The following is a 14,946-nucleotide window of genomic DNA, read 5'->3' on the forward strand; positions in this document are numbered from 1 at the left end:
TGGAACTGAGTGTGCCAGCACGTTTTTCTTGACCTTTTTGGGACTTTGATATAACGTGAAGACTATTGTGTTGTTGGTTTTACTTCTCCTACATCATATTCAACACCAGTGAATAGTGTACAGGGTATAATCCATTCAATTGACAGATTTCTCAGCCATTTTAGAGCAGGTTCTCTATTAGTTTCTTCCTTATGTCCATAGTTAAGAAATTTGTTTTATCTATTTAAACATGATTGTGAGAGAAGTATATAATTACAGTAAGCTTTTGACTAAGCTAAAACAAATCTTACCTGTACCTGAAAAACTGGTTGAGGAGGATTGTAAGTGGTAATGTTATTTTTTCTGTACATCAGTTCAGACCTTTTCTCAAAGGAAGACCAAAGCTGATTGAACTGTGACCACTACTTAGCTGCCAGGTATTAACCACTATGGCTACTCAGAAGCGTAGATCGATTCAAACCATTGACGTTGAGTTGAAGTATTTTGTAAGCTAAATATTCTAAATTCCTAAACCTTTTCCTAGGGAGGGAAGATAAGATCTAGCTGGGCCTAAAGCTTTTTCGAGGGACCCCCACCGGGCCTCTAGTAGCTAAATAAATACATATTTTGGCTCATTCTTTCTTTCACCAGGAAATGCACTGAATATTGATTTCAGGAATTTCAATTATCCCTTCTGAAGAGTTTGTTGCTCACTCAAATATCTGGGACTTCTTTTCTGGTAATCTACAGGACCACAACTTGATCTATACTCACTGGTTGTGCCAAATCCAGGTGTAAACAGAAGGAGAGATCTGAATAATTGTCTAGAAAAAGGCTGTTGAAATTGAGACCATCTTTTCTGACTTCTTTCAGAGGGATTGGGATGTATAGGATGGTGAATCTGAGGCTGAGGATAGCAGGCGGGGTGTGTGTGTGTGTGTATTTGTATCTGTAAATATCACGTCGCTATTTACTGTACACTGGATTCTCTTCATGCAAGACCTAGTCAGGCCAAATCAGGAGGAATTGTTCCCTTGTTTAAAGCCAAGAATAACATTCTAACCAGCAGGGAACAGAGGTCAGTTCAAGGCAAAAGCTCTTGGGATCTACAAGACATTAAGAACCTTGAAAGAACTGAGTTTAATAGAAGGAAGCCAATATGTACGTCAAAGAAAGTGTTTGAAACCTGTATGTCTCTTATTGGAGCATGGCTTATTTGTGAAAAATTAATAATTGTCATAACAGTTGGCTGTGTGATGAGTTCATATCACCTCCTGGTCTTTTAACTATGTATTTATTTACCTCCTGCCTGCATATTGATTTGTCTATTGTTTTTATTAGGAAAAGAGGAAAATAATATTCTACCAATATTCTGGTGTCTTATTCTACAAGCAGCTTCAGAAATACTCAGGAAAGGGCTGGAGTTGAAAGATGATAGGTTAATTTAAAAACACACACCCTTTACAAAATCTGAGGAACTTCAGAGCTGGCTGAAGTTTTGTTTCTGGGATATTTCTGTGCCTACTTCTCTTCTTTTTCCATTCAGTGTTTCCTCATTCTGATGTTGGCCACTCACCCCACCAAGGCTACTCAAACTATTTTCTGGGGGTGGTTCTAAGTTTGTCCTATTTTCTTCTCTGGGACTCATTTCTCTGGTCTAACTTGAACTGGTTCTGGGCCAAAGTGATCATGTGAATGCTTTTCTTCATGGCCTTTATTTCCTGGCTCATTTTATGCACTTTGCCTGATTCATTGTACTTCTCTCATTTTTCAGTATTGTAAGTTATGTTGCCTCACTTGGAAGATTCTAAAGCTCAGATGCAGCCTCAGTCCTCTTAAATTTCACTCTGGTTTATAAAGTGCCTTTTTTCTTTCCTAGAAATTGGGGGATGAATAAATCAGGTGCTCTGTAGTGAGGGATTGCTAACTCTCCTGGGACTCTAGTTTGCTACTTGTTTAAACACATATGTAGCAATTTGGATTGTATTTGCTTGCTAGGACTTATTGCCAAGACTCTCAAAATAGGTCATTGTTGTTACCTTTTCTCCTCCTGTGTTTTCAACAGAAAATTTAGAGGTAAAGAGAACTACCTTGTCCAAGATCACATAGTATGTTGGTCTTACACCTTTTGAAGCACACCTCATTTTTTTATTCCTTGTACTTCTTAGCATAACTATTAGCAAGTAATTAATAAATAACATAATCCTATGTAATAAAAACCTAATATACTAAGTGTCCAACTGTTCTTTTGACCAGTCGCTATGACATGCACTAACCACCAGGGGGAAGATGCTCCAACGGGTAGTTTAGCTTGCTGCTGTGGTCCAGCCAATCAGAACTGGGCGAGATGATCAGGACTGGGTTAGAAGGGCTGGATACGTGCTGGAGCCCTCCTGCAATCTGTCCTCAGCCCCTATTGTGCACCGGTGGGGTCCCTCTGCCTGGCCTGCACCCTCTCGCAATCTGGGACCCCTCGTGGGATGTCCAGAGGCTAGGCCGAGGGACCCCCACCGGGCCTCTAGTAGCTAAACAAATACATTTTAACTGTGGATTGATTGGTTGATCAACTAAATTTCAAAATTCTCATCAGGTTGATCACCTTTTAGACAAATATGTGAGAAAAGTTTTTGGATGGAAGGGACTGAATAGCTATGTAGAAAAGGTTTAGGAATTTAGAATATTTGTGAAAAATCCCCATGTAAATCCTGTTCTTAATAAAGAAACAGAAAGTTAGCATCGCGAAGAAAAGTCTTCAGAGAAACCAAGATGGCGGCATAGGTAAACACCGGAAATTGCTGCCTCCCACAACAAATTCAAAAATACAACTAAAAGACAAAACGGACATCATCCAGAACCACAGGAAGGCGGGATGAGTGGAAACTCTACAACTAGAAGGAAAGAGAAAAGCACACTGAGTCTCAGAGGAACTGCAGAGGTGGAGTGCAGAGGTACGGAGACTCGAGCGCATGCGGCAAGGGCTGGCGACTGAGGATGCGGCTGTCTTTTCGAATCGGGAGGGAGCCACAAGCCCCGACTGCTCTGAACTCCAGTTCCGGGTGAGTCTCTGGGGATCTAGACTCATACGGGAAGAAACTGGACTGTCTGGCAGTGGGCAGAACTCGGAACTCGAGGGTGGCTTTCTCTCAAAGGTGCTTGCAGCAATTACCAGGACACTGAGAAGTGGGGCCTCTTAGGGCAGGGCTGAGAATCAGCCATAGCTGTTTGCTCTGCCCTGTTGTTCCCCTGAGACCCCGCCCCACCCAAGCTGCAGCAGAGGCTTTTGCATATGAATGCCCTGGCCCTTTGCAATCTGAAAATTATCTAACAAACTGCAGCTGGGCCAGACAGACCCAGAACTTCCAGGAGAAGGCCCAAGGCCCCACAGCAGCTTGCATTGCTTCACAGCTGGGCCTCATTTGGACACCTCCAAACCCCAAACAAGGAAGGGGAATCTGCAGATCTCTTTGTAGCTCCTGCTGGGTAGCCTCAGGCAGAGGCTAAATTAGCACCTCCTTAGATCCAAGAGCCAGTGTACCCAGTGGTCAAAGTGGGACCATCCAGATTACAACTCCTCAGATCCATAAGGGTCACACTCAGGGGGCAGACTCAGTGAGCACCAAAGCCCCACTGAGGCAAGTCTTTCCCCATAAGGGTGTCTTCAGCACAGAAATGCTCCCACTGCAGACACAGCTGATTCTCACAGCCAATAGGCCTGGAGGTCAATTCCACTCAGTGATACCTACAACAATCAAGACTTAACCACAACAAGACTGCACAAAGCTCACAAAGGGGTGCACCAAGAGTGTCCACCTCAGGTAATTGGGGAGGCTGAGCCACTGGGCCCTATAGGACACCTAGCACACAAAGCCACTCCACCAACACAGGGAAGCATAAAAAATGTGGAGACAAAGAAACAGGTCACAAATGACAGAAATGGAGGAAAGCAAACTACTGGATATAGAGTTCAAAACCACACTTTTAAGGTTTTTCAAGAACTTTCTAGAAACCACCAATAAATGTAGTGAGACCCTCAAAAAATCTAGTGATACCCTCGAGGTTATGATAAAGGACCAACTAGAAATTAAGCATACACTGCCTGAAATAAAGGATTTATGCAGAGTTCCAATAGCAGACTAGAGGATCGCAAGAATCAAGTTAAAGATTTGAAATACGAAGAAGCAAAAAACACCCAACCGGAAAAGCAAAATGAAAAAAGAATCCAAAAATACGAAGATAGTGTAAGGAGCCTCTGGGACAGCTTCAAGCACACCAACATCCAAATTATAGGGTTGCCAGAAGAAGAGAGAGAGCAAGATATCAAAAACCTATTTGAAGAAATAATGACAGGAAACTTCTCCTACCTGGTGAAAGAAATAGACTTACAAGTCCAGGAAGTGCAGAGAACCCCAAACAAAAGGAATCCAAAGAGGACCACACCAAGACACATCATAATTAAAATGCCAAGAGCAAAAGACAGAGAAAATCGTAAAATCAGCAAGAGAAAGACAGTCAGTTACCTACAAGGGAGTACCCATACGACTGTCAGCTGATTTCTGAACAGAAACTATGCAGGCCAGAAGGGAGTGGCAAGAAATATTCAAAGTGATGAATGCCAAGAACCTACAACCAAGATTACTTTATCCAGCAAAACTATCATTCAGGGAGGAGAACCAAGATGGCGGCATAGGTTAATGCCAGAGTTTGCTGCTTTGAACAACTACTTCAAAAGTGAAACTAAAAGACGGAAGGGACATCACCCAGAACCACAGGAACGCTGGCTGAGTGGAAGTCCTACAACTAGGAGGAAAGAGAAACGCATACGGACACTCAGAGGAGGCGCAGTGCTGAAGTCAAATTCTGAGGTGCTGAGTGCGCGGAACGGGCTCGCGGCGGAGGGCGCGGTTGGCGTTTTCAATCGGGAGGGAGTCGCAGACTCTGAGCTCCAGATACAGGCCCGTCTTTAGGGACCCAGACTCAAACGGGAGAAGCGGGACTGTCTGGCTTTGGTCAGAGCGAGTGCAGCTTTCTCTCCGAGCTTTGCAGTGGGTGCTGGGACTCAGAGAGGCAGAGCCCCTGGGGACAGGACTGAGAGCCGCCATAACTGCTCACTCCGGCCCACCCTGTTGATCCTGTGCGACCCGCCCCGCCCAAGCCCTGCACAGAGGCATTTGCCAGATAGCCTCAGGCAAAGGCTAGATTAGCACCTCCCTAGAGGACAGAAGTTCTCTCACTGCAGACACAGCTGATTCTCATAGCCACTTGGCCTGGAGGTCAAACCCTCCATGGAATTAGCTACAACAATCAAGATTTAACTATAAGACTGCGAACAAAGACCACTAGGGGGTGCACCAAGGAAGCATAACAAAATGCGGAGACAAAGAAACAGGACAAAATTGTCAATGGAAGATCTAGAGTTCAGAACCACACTTTTAAGGTCTCTCAAGAACTGTTTAGAAGCCGCCGATAAACTTAATGAGATTTACAAGAAAACTAATGAGACCCTCGATGTTATATTGGGGAACCAACTAGAAATTAAGCATACACGGACTGAAATAACGAATATTATACAGACTCCCGACAGCAGACCAGAGGAGCGCAAGAATCAAGTCAATGATTTGAAATGCGAGGAAGCAAAAAACACCCAACCGGAAAAGCAAAATGAAAAAAGATTCCAAAAATGCGAGGATAGTGTAAGGAGCCTCTGGGACAGCTTCAAGCGTACCAACATCAGAATTATAGGGGTGCCAGAAGATGAGAGAGAGCAAGATATTGAAAACCTATTTGAAGAAATAATGACAGAAAACTTCCCTCACCTGGTGAAAGAAATGGACTTACAGGTCCAAGAAGCTCGGAGAACCCCACACAAAAGGAATCCAAAGAGGACCACACCAAGACACATCATAATTAAAATGCCAAGAGCAAAAGATAAAGAGAGAATCTTAAAAACAGCAAGAGAAAGAAACTCAGTTACCTACAAGGGAATACCCATACGACTGTCAGCTGATTTCTCAACAGAAACTTTGCAGGCCAGAAGGGAGTGGCAAGAAATATTCAAAGTGATGAATACCAAGAACCTACAACCAAGATTACTTTAGCCAGCAAAGCTATCATTCAGAATTGAAGGTCAGATAAAGAGCTTCACAGATAAGGAAAAGCTAAAGGAGTTCATCACCACCAAACCAGTATTATATGAAATGCTGAAAGGTATCCTTTAAGAAGAGGAAGAGGAAGAAAAAGGTAAAGATACAAATTATGAACAACAAATATGCATCTATCAACAAGTGAATCTAAGAATCAAGTGAATAAATAATCCGATGAACAGAATGAACTGGTGATTATAATAGAATCAGGGACATAGAAAGGGAATGGACTGACTATTCTTGGGGGGGAAAGGGGTGTGGGAGATGCGGGAAGAGACTGGACAAAAATCGTGTACCTATGGATGAGGACAGTGGGTGGGGAGTGAGGGCGGAGGGTGGGGCGGGAACGGGGAGGAGGGGAGTTATGGGGGGGAAAAAAGAGGAACAAATGTAATAATCTGAACAATAAAGATTTAATTAAAGAAAAAAACAAAAAACTATCATTCAGAATTGAAGGTCAGATAAAGAGCTTCACAGATAAGGAAAAGCTAAAGGAGTTCATCACCACCAAACCAGTATTATATGAAATGCTGAAAGGTATTCTTTAAGAAGAGGAAGAAGAAGAAAAAGGTAAAGATACAAATTATGAACAACAAATACACATCTATCAACAAGTGAATCTAAAAATCAAGTGAATAAATAATCTGATGAACAGAATAAACTGGTGATTATAATAGAATCAGGGGCATAGAAAGGGAGTGGACTGACTATTCTTGGGGGGGAAAAGGGTGTGGGGGATGCGGGAAGAGACTGGACAAAAATCGTGCACCTATGGATGAGGACGGGGGGTGGGGGGTGGGGTGAGGGCGGAGGGTGGAGTGGGAACCGGGTGGAAGGGAGCTATGGGGGGAAAAAAGAGGAACAATTGTAATAATCTGAACAATAAAGATTTAATTAAAAAAAAAAAAAAAGAAAGTTAGCACCGCTAGAGTGGAAACTGGTTAAAAATGTAAGGAGAACCCTAGCTGGTTTGGCTTAATGGATAGAGCGTCAGCCTGCGGACTGAAGGGTCCCAGGTTCTATTCCTGCCAAGGGCGCACTCCTGGTTTGTGGGCTTGATTCCCAGTAGGGGGCATGCAGGAGGCAGCCAATCAATGATTCTCTTTCATCATTGATGTTTCTATCTCTCCCTCTTCCTTTCTCTCTAAGATCAATAAAATATATATATTTTTAAAAATGTTAGTAGAAACAGGGTGAAAGAGGATAAAAGGACATGGTTTAATGAAGAGATTGGAAAAACAGGCATCTTACCAGCTTGTTATCATACAGTGAAAATGAAAAATTTTTATTCTTCCCCCAATATTAGGCTCTCCACCACTGCCCCTCCCCCAAACCACTATCCAGAGCAGCTGTTAATGACTCTTTGGGCACTAGTGTCTGGTTTTGGGCTGTCATGTGAAGCATGAAGAGGTCTTGTGGGGTCAGTCAGCTGCAAAGAACAGTTGTCCTTTTGATTTGTTAAATTCTTCCTAACAGTTTTGTTGCTCTCAGATAGTACTGCTAATTCCAATGTATTGTACTCCCCATTGTGCAGTAACCCTTCAGAAGGCCCATCTAACTTTTTTTTTTTTTAAACATATTTGTATTTATTTCAGAGAGAAAGGGAGAGGGGAAAGAGAGATGGAAACATCAATGATGAGAGAGAATCATTGGCTGCCTCCTGAACGCCCCCTACTGGAGATTAAGCCAGCAACCCAGGCATGTGCCCTTGACTGGAATTGAACCTGGGACCCTTCAGTTCACAGGCCGACGCTCTGTCCACTGAGCCAAACCAGCTAGGGCCCATCGAATTTTTTTAACCTTAAAAAAACAACGAAAAACAAACTGTTGTTTTTTTGTTTTGGGGCCAATAGTTTGAATCTCATTTGGGATCCTTGTCTCCTTATCTGGCCTCATTGAATTGTACTAATGAATTTTCACTATTTCTGGTTTCAAATTTTTGTCTTCACTAGCTCCCTGTAGTAAACTTTGGTTTCAGACTTGCTTGGGGGAAAGATTGATTGGGTTTTTTCTTGTTTGTTTTTTGTTTCAGTAAATATGTTCTCTACTTACTCATTATTCTTTATTTTCTTTGTTAAACAGGCCACCAAGCAGTTTCTTGAAGAGATTAACAAGTGGACAGTTCAGTACAACGTTTCCCCTCTTTCTTGGAATGTGGCTGTAAAGTTCCTCATGGCTCGGAAGTTTGATGTGCTCCGCGCCATAGAGTTGTTCCACTCCTACAGGGTATGTAGCTCAGGGTGGACCAGATCTGCTGCAGCTTGGTTCTCTTTGTTGCTATTTTCTTTGCCACGCCTTACAGACAGTGGTTCTGAGTGTCTTCCCCACTCTCATAAAAAAAAAAAATAAAAAGTGGGTCAGTATTCAAGAGCCCTACCTTGGGGTCAGAAAATCCTTCTGAAGAGATATCTTTCTAAATTTAAAAAAAAGGAGGGAGAGCGGTAAGAAGCACTAGGATTGGTTTAATTCTAAAGCTCAAGTAGGCCTATTTATGGTCATTTCGTTCAATATTCATTCATTTATTCAACAGAAATTTACTGTATACCTGCTATGTTCCAGGTGTAGAGATTACTATTTAGGAAGACAGTAAACAAACAATTATAGAAGTGTTATGATAGGGCAGCACTAGGTTCTGTGGAAGCCTTCCTGAAGGAAATGATTTCTAAATTATGATCTAGCTCTGACTGGTTTGGCTCAGTGGATAGAGCGTCAGCCTGCGGACTGAAGGGTCCCAGGTTTGATTCTGGTCAAGGGCATGTACCTTGGTTGCGGACACATCCCCAGTGGGGGGTGTGCGGGAGGCAGCTCATCAATGTTTCTCTCTCATTGATGTTTCTAACTCTCTGTCCTTCTCCCTTCCTTTCTGTAAAAAATCAATAAAATACATATTTTTTTAAAAATTATGATCTAAAGAATGAATAGGGCCTTGGCTGGTTTTCTCAGTGGTTAGAGTGTTGGCTCACAGACCAAAGGGTCACTGGTTTGATTCCCAGCCTAGGGCACGTATCTCAGTTGCTGGTTTGGTCCCTGGCCCGAGTTGGGGAGCAAACAGAAGGTAAGCAATCAATGTGTCTCTCTCCCATCAATGTTTCTCTTTCTTCCCCTCCTCTCTCTCCCATCCACTCTCTCTAAAAAAATAAGTCAATGAAAAAAACATCCTCAAGTGAGGGTTAGGAGAAGGAGAAGGAGAAGGAGAAGGAGAAGGAGAAGGAGAAGGAGGAGGAATCAGACAGGGAGATAAAGCTTACAAAAGTATGGCAGAGAGAACAGCAAGTTTCAGATACCTAGAGAGAAATTGAGCTGAGCAGAAACACTAAGTGGGAGTAGGGGTATGGCAAGAGTTTGAGCAGCAGAGGTAAACAAGGCCAGATAAGGGAGTATCTACCTGCTTTTGCTTAAGGGCAGAGAAATTCATTGAAGGTATAAACAGCAGAATGATTTGATCAGATTTGCATTCTGGAAAGACTTTTCTCACTGTATTTTAGAGAATGGATCATAATGGCTATACTGAAGACAGACCAAATTAAAAGGCTCTTGTACTTGTCGGAAAAGAGATTATTGTGGTGTCTTTAGGTGTAGTGTCAAGTGGGCAGATTCTAGAAGTAAGATTGGTAGGACAGCGTTGCTTAAACTGGTATGTGAGGCAAGAGGAGACTAGGGTTCTAGGTATCTGCCTTGGATGATGGGGCACATGGTGGGGGCATTCGCTAATATAGGAGACACTGAACAGTGCGGGTATATGGACAGAGAAGGTCATGAGTTTAGTTTGGCCATGTTAAGTTTGAAGTGCCATTGGGATATCTAAATAGAAATGTCCTCTAAGCAGTTGGAATATGCATTTAGAGTTCAGAAAAGAAATCTGGATACAAGTAGAGCTTTTGGAGTGACCAAAGTAGAGCTGAATATTGGAGCCATGAGAATGGGTGAGGTCATTCTGGAGAGTGTGAGGAATAGGAAGACATGTAGGGCAGAATCTCACCTCAGACTTTTTGCTTTTCTTGGTTGAAAAGTTGTTTTATAGGTTGAATTTGAATGCTTTATGTAGGGCATGCACTCTCCTGTGATCCCACCACTAACACAGTCTTCATTTGCTACTGAAGGCATTTGAATTTGCTTTTAGAGAAGGATTAGGAAGACCTGGTTTGTTTTATTTTATTTTATTTGTTTTCAGAGTTTAGAACTTTTAATTTGTCCGAAAGCTGCTGAAGCAAAATCATGATAAGACATTCTGTTTTCCATTATACCCCCAACACACACACACATACACACACACACACACACACACACACAAAACAACAAAACAAAACTATTTGTCGGGAAAAAATGGTTTTGTAATTGAGAAGAAACAACATAAATTCAACACTGACAGATAAGGGTTAGCTCTATAACTCATCTCTTTAAAATGTTTATACGAATGAATAATCCAGTCAAAACCAACAGGGTATCTCCTTTGAAATGTTATCTAAATGGATTTCCAAGTAGACCACAGGACTGTATACTGTCTTGGAATATTCTTAGAAGGCTCTGTCATTGATCAGGTAACAGTAAAAACACCAGAGTCCTTCTTTCAAATGGAAGAGGGAAAGAGAGGGATAGAAGAAACTATTCAAACTTCGTCTTCTTTCCTTGTGACTTGTGATCACCTCCTCCTCCTCTGCCTCCTAGGAATCCTCCTAGACTTCCAGAACCTCCCCAGCTTCTGCCACCAAATCCACCTTGGCCTCTTCTGCCACCACTCTGCCTCTGCTGTGATCCCCAAAGCCACCATCACCCTTGGGCTTGGCCGAGTCCAAACTAACTTTGTTTCAATCAATTTCACTGCCTTCCATGGCCTCCTTGGTGGCTTTGGCGTCTTCCTCACTGTTGAAGTCTACAAAGCCAAGCCCTTTGGAAGAGGCCGTCTCCCGGTTGGTGTCTATGCTTGCCTGGGCAGAGCCATCAGATGACTTCTTCAATGTCTCCTCTGTAGTCTCCTCAGATAGACCTTTGACAAACAGAGTTTTGGATGGATGGCTTTTTGCATTAGGCGATCCCCTGGGTCCTTGCCATTCCAGCCTGATTGCTCTGCCCTCTATTTCTCTTTTATTACAGGAATTTAAAGCTTCTTTAGCATCTTCAAATGAAGCAAATTCTATAAATGTATACCCTTTAGATTTGCCAGTTTGATTCTGGGGCACTTTGATAAAAGCTGCCTTCTCAAATACTTCCTGAAGAGTTTCTTCTTTTGCACTGTAGGAAAGGTTGCTTAAAACCAGTGTTTTTTGATTCACCACTCCAGATGCTCTTCTTTCCACCTCTATGGTCTTAATTTTGACCTTTCTCTCCCATATAGCACAGGGGAGTGGATCGCCCATCCATTAATGTTCTCTGCTTTTCTTCCAAAGTTTTTTCTGCATTAGCTTCTGTCTTAAATTCAATATAAGTAATCCCGTTAGTCTTTCCATCCTTGCTGACTAATATGATCTTCATAGCATCTTCAAACACTTCTTTTAATTCGTACTGAGTAACTTTATAAGGCAAATTGTTCTTGTATCTCGGATCTTTTTTACTGTCTTTTCCCTTTGGTTTATCTACTTCAATTTTATTGCCAAAGACTTTTATTTTTTTACTAGAGGCCCGGTGCACAAAAATTTGTGCACTCGGGGCCGGGGGGATCCCTCAGCCCGGCCTGTGCCCTCTCGCAGTCTGGGACCCCTCTGGGGATGACCACCTGCTGGCTTAGGCCTGCTCCCCGGAGGATTGGGCCTAAGATGGCAATCAGACATCCCTCTGGCAGCCCGAGAGCCCTCAGGGGATGTCCACTTGCCAGCAGGGAGCAGACCTAAGCTGCAGTTGGACATCCTTAGCGCTACTGAGGAGGCAGGAGAGGCTCCCACCACCACCGCTGTATTGGCAGCCATCAGCCTGGCTTGTGGCTGAGCAGAGCTCCCCCATGTGGGAGCGCACTGACCACCAGAGGGCAGCTCCTGCATGGAGCGTCTGCCCCCTGGTGGTCAGTGTGTGTCATAGTGAACAGTCATTCCCAGTCTTTCTGCTGTTACGGTCAGTTTGCATATTACCCTTTTATTATATAGGATAGAGGCCTGGTGCACAGGTGGGGACCAGCTGGTTTGCCTTGAAGGGTGTCCTGGATCAGGGTGGGGGTCCCGCTTGGGTGCCTGGCCAGCCTGGGTGAGGGCTGATGGCTGTTTGCAGCTGGTCACACCCCCTTCAGGGTGGGGCTCCCCACTGGGGTGCCTGGCCAGTCTGGGTGAGGGGCTGAGGGCTGTTTTCAGGCTGGCCAGCGACTGAAGCTCCCAGCCTCTCCTTTTTTTCTTTTTTTTATTCTGGGATTTATTTACCTTCTATAATTGAAACATTGTTGCCGTCACTGGCGCTCCCAGCTCTGAGGCCACGGCCGGCTGAAAGCAGGTATCTGGGGTTTGTTTAACTTCTATAATTGAAACAATTGTTGCTTTCAGGCTCAGAGCCTGGCCGTGGCAGGCAGGGAACCTTGGCTTCCTCCATCACTGGAGCAAGCAAACCTCATGTTCGCTTCAGCTGCGTGGCTGTCAGCCGCCATCTTTGTTGGCAGTTAATTTGCATATCGCCCTGATTAGCCAATGGGAAGCGTAGTGGAGGTATGGTTAATTACCCTTTTTGTCTTTTATTAGATAGGATTGTTATTTGTAAAATATATTTATATTGATTTCAGAGAGAGGAAGGGATAGGGAGAGATAGAAACATCAGTGATGAGAGAGAATCATTGATTGCCTACCTCCTGCAGGCCCCACACGGGTGACCAAGCCTGCAACCCAGACATGTGCCCTGACCAGAATTTAACTGTGACCTCCTGGTTCATAGGTTGACGCTCAACAACTGAGCTAAGCTGGCTTTTTCCAGCATTTCCAGCTGCTTCAGCAGATTCAAAATCCACATAGCCAAACTTCCTAGATACACTAATTCTGACATCCATAATAGCAAGATCATTAAAAGAAAAAATTATGTATATATATATATACATATATATATACATGTATATATATATGTATATGTATATATATATATATATATATATTCATTTATTTCAGAGAGGAAGAGAGAGATAGAAACATCAGTGGTGAGAGCGAACCATCGATTGGCTGCCTGCCACACTCCCCCCACTGTGGATCGAGCCTGCAACCCGGGCATATGCCCTTGACTAGAATCAAACCCAAGACCCTTCAGTCCGCAGGCCGACACTCTATCCACTGAGCCAAACCACCTAGGGCGCAAGATCATTTTTAGCAAAAACATCACTGATACTTGTTTTTAATTCAGGAGCAGATTTGCGGAAGTTCAGGTTTACAACAAAGAGATTGAAAGCCGTAGTTGGTTTTGTGGTTTCTGCTTTCTGTTTTGCCGTTTCCTTCTTTTGTTTCCCAGGTGCTTCTTTGACAGGCTCTTCCTCCTCCTTTTCATCCTCCTCCTCATCATCTTTATCGTCCTCCTTTCATCACCGTCCTCTTTGTTTTCATCCTCAGCTGTGTTTTTGGCCTTCACGGGAACAACTTTTATAGGAGATTTCTTGCCTTTGGCTGGTGCAATCTCCATAGGTTCTTCTTCAGAGTCGTCTTCTTTGTCATTATCATCTTCATCCTCCTCCTCCTCCTCTTCACTGTCATCATCATCTTCCTCATCACTGTATTCCTTCTTGGCATTCTTGTCATTCTTTGCTCCCTTCTTACCAGGGGTTGCTACAATATGCTTTGCCTGCTGTACCTTTCTTCTTGCCAGGTTTGGCTAATGTTTTGGCTGGTGTAACTGCTGCCTTTTTGCCAGGGGTGACAACTGCTTTTTTTCCCTGGTGTGGCAATTACAATCTTTTTTGTTTGGGAAACCATCACTTTCTTTCCTGGAGTTGTGTAGCCTTCTTGCCTTTTTTTCTGTTTTCATCTTCTTCATCTTCACTATTTTCTACTTCCTTTGGAGGAGGAACCATTTTGGGGGGGTCACCTTGATTTTAATCAGCCTTTGGGAGCTTCACCATGATGATGGTTTATGATGGTGGAGTGTGTGGTGGTGAGTGCCACAGATGTGCCCAGAGGAAGCAAACAACGTTGATGGTAGTGAAGAACCAGAGCGCGTATGTTTCTCTACCAGCTAGAGCTCGAGACTGAGTGGAAAGCTGGTTTGTTGTATTCACCATTGTATTCCTGGCACTTAGTTCAGTGCCTGGCACATAATAGTTGCTCTACAAATATTTGCAGAGTAAATGAATGAGTGAGCAAGTGAATGGGAGGGGGGATACCACAAAGAGATTTAGAAGGAATAATTGAAGAAATAACAAAACCCAGAAAGTATTCTCTATGAACGATAGGGAATGCCTCAGGAAGAAGGGAATGTGAGTGGTTAACCTGGTTACATAAGGAGGACTGAAAATGCCTACTGGATTCAGTGACAGAAAGGTCCTTCTGTAATTAGAGGACATGATAATGCAGTAGACAGGGCATGAGGGACCTGAAGGTGAGCTTAAATAATCTGGCCATGGCTCTTCCCAAAAGCAGCCCGAGGTGACCTCTGAGAATGGTTTGCTGTTCACTTGACCCAGAAAACCTTACAAATCCTTGCAAATCAAGAGGTTCAGTTCAAGTCTTTGCATTCACTTTAAGAACACTTATAAAGACCATTTTGAAGACCTCCAGGGAAAGCTGAACCAGAAATAGCTTGGCAAAAGAACCAAGATGGCAGCATAGGTAACCGCCTGTACTTGCTGCCTCCCATAACCACATCAACATTACAACTAAAATACAGAACAAACATCATTCAGAAACACCTGGAAGCTGGCTGAATGGAAGTCCTACAACTA

General features: G+C 43.4%; 1 protein-coding gene and 1 pseudogene across 3 annotated transcripts in view; one reads left to right on the forward strand and one right to left on the reverse strand.

The window, feature by feature from the left end:
- Positions 1-14,946, forward strand: part of PTPN9 (protein tyrosine phosphatase non-receptor type 9) — a 162,250-nt gene that overhangs the window by 52,072 nt on the left and 95,232 nt on the right. For both annotated transcript variants that reach the window (XM_081084467.1, XM_081084468.1), the window contains exon 2: positions 8,202-8,345. In XM_081084467.1, the coding sequence (XP_080940593.1) occupies positions 8,202-8,345 (144 nt within the window). The remainder of the gene's footprint in view (positions 1-8,201; positions 8,346-14,946) is intronic.
- LOC308514332 (nucleolin-like) lies at positions 10,722-14,127 on the reverse strand (annotated as a pseudogene). Its single transcript has 3 exons — positions 13,350-14,127; positions 12,979-13,057; positions 10,722-11,727 (listed from the first exon to the last, which is right to left on the reverse strand). The product of its transcript is annotated as a nucleolin-like (transcript).

This window comes from Myotis nattereri, assembly GCF_964212035.1.
Source record: "Myotis nattereri genome assembly, chromosome: 1".
In the NCBI taxonomy this organism is placed as follows: Eukaryota; Metazoa; Chordata; class Mammalia; order Chiroptera; family Vespertilionidae; genus Myotis; species Myotis nattereri.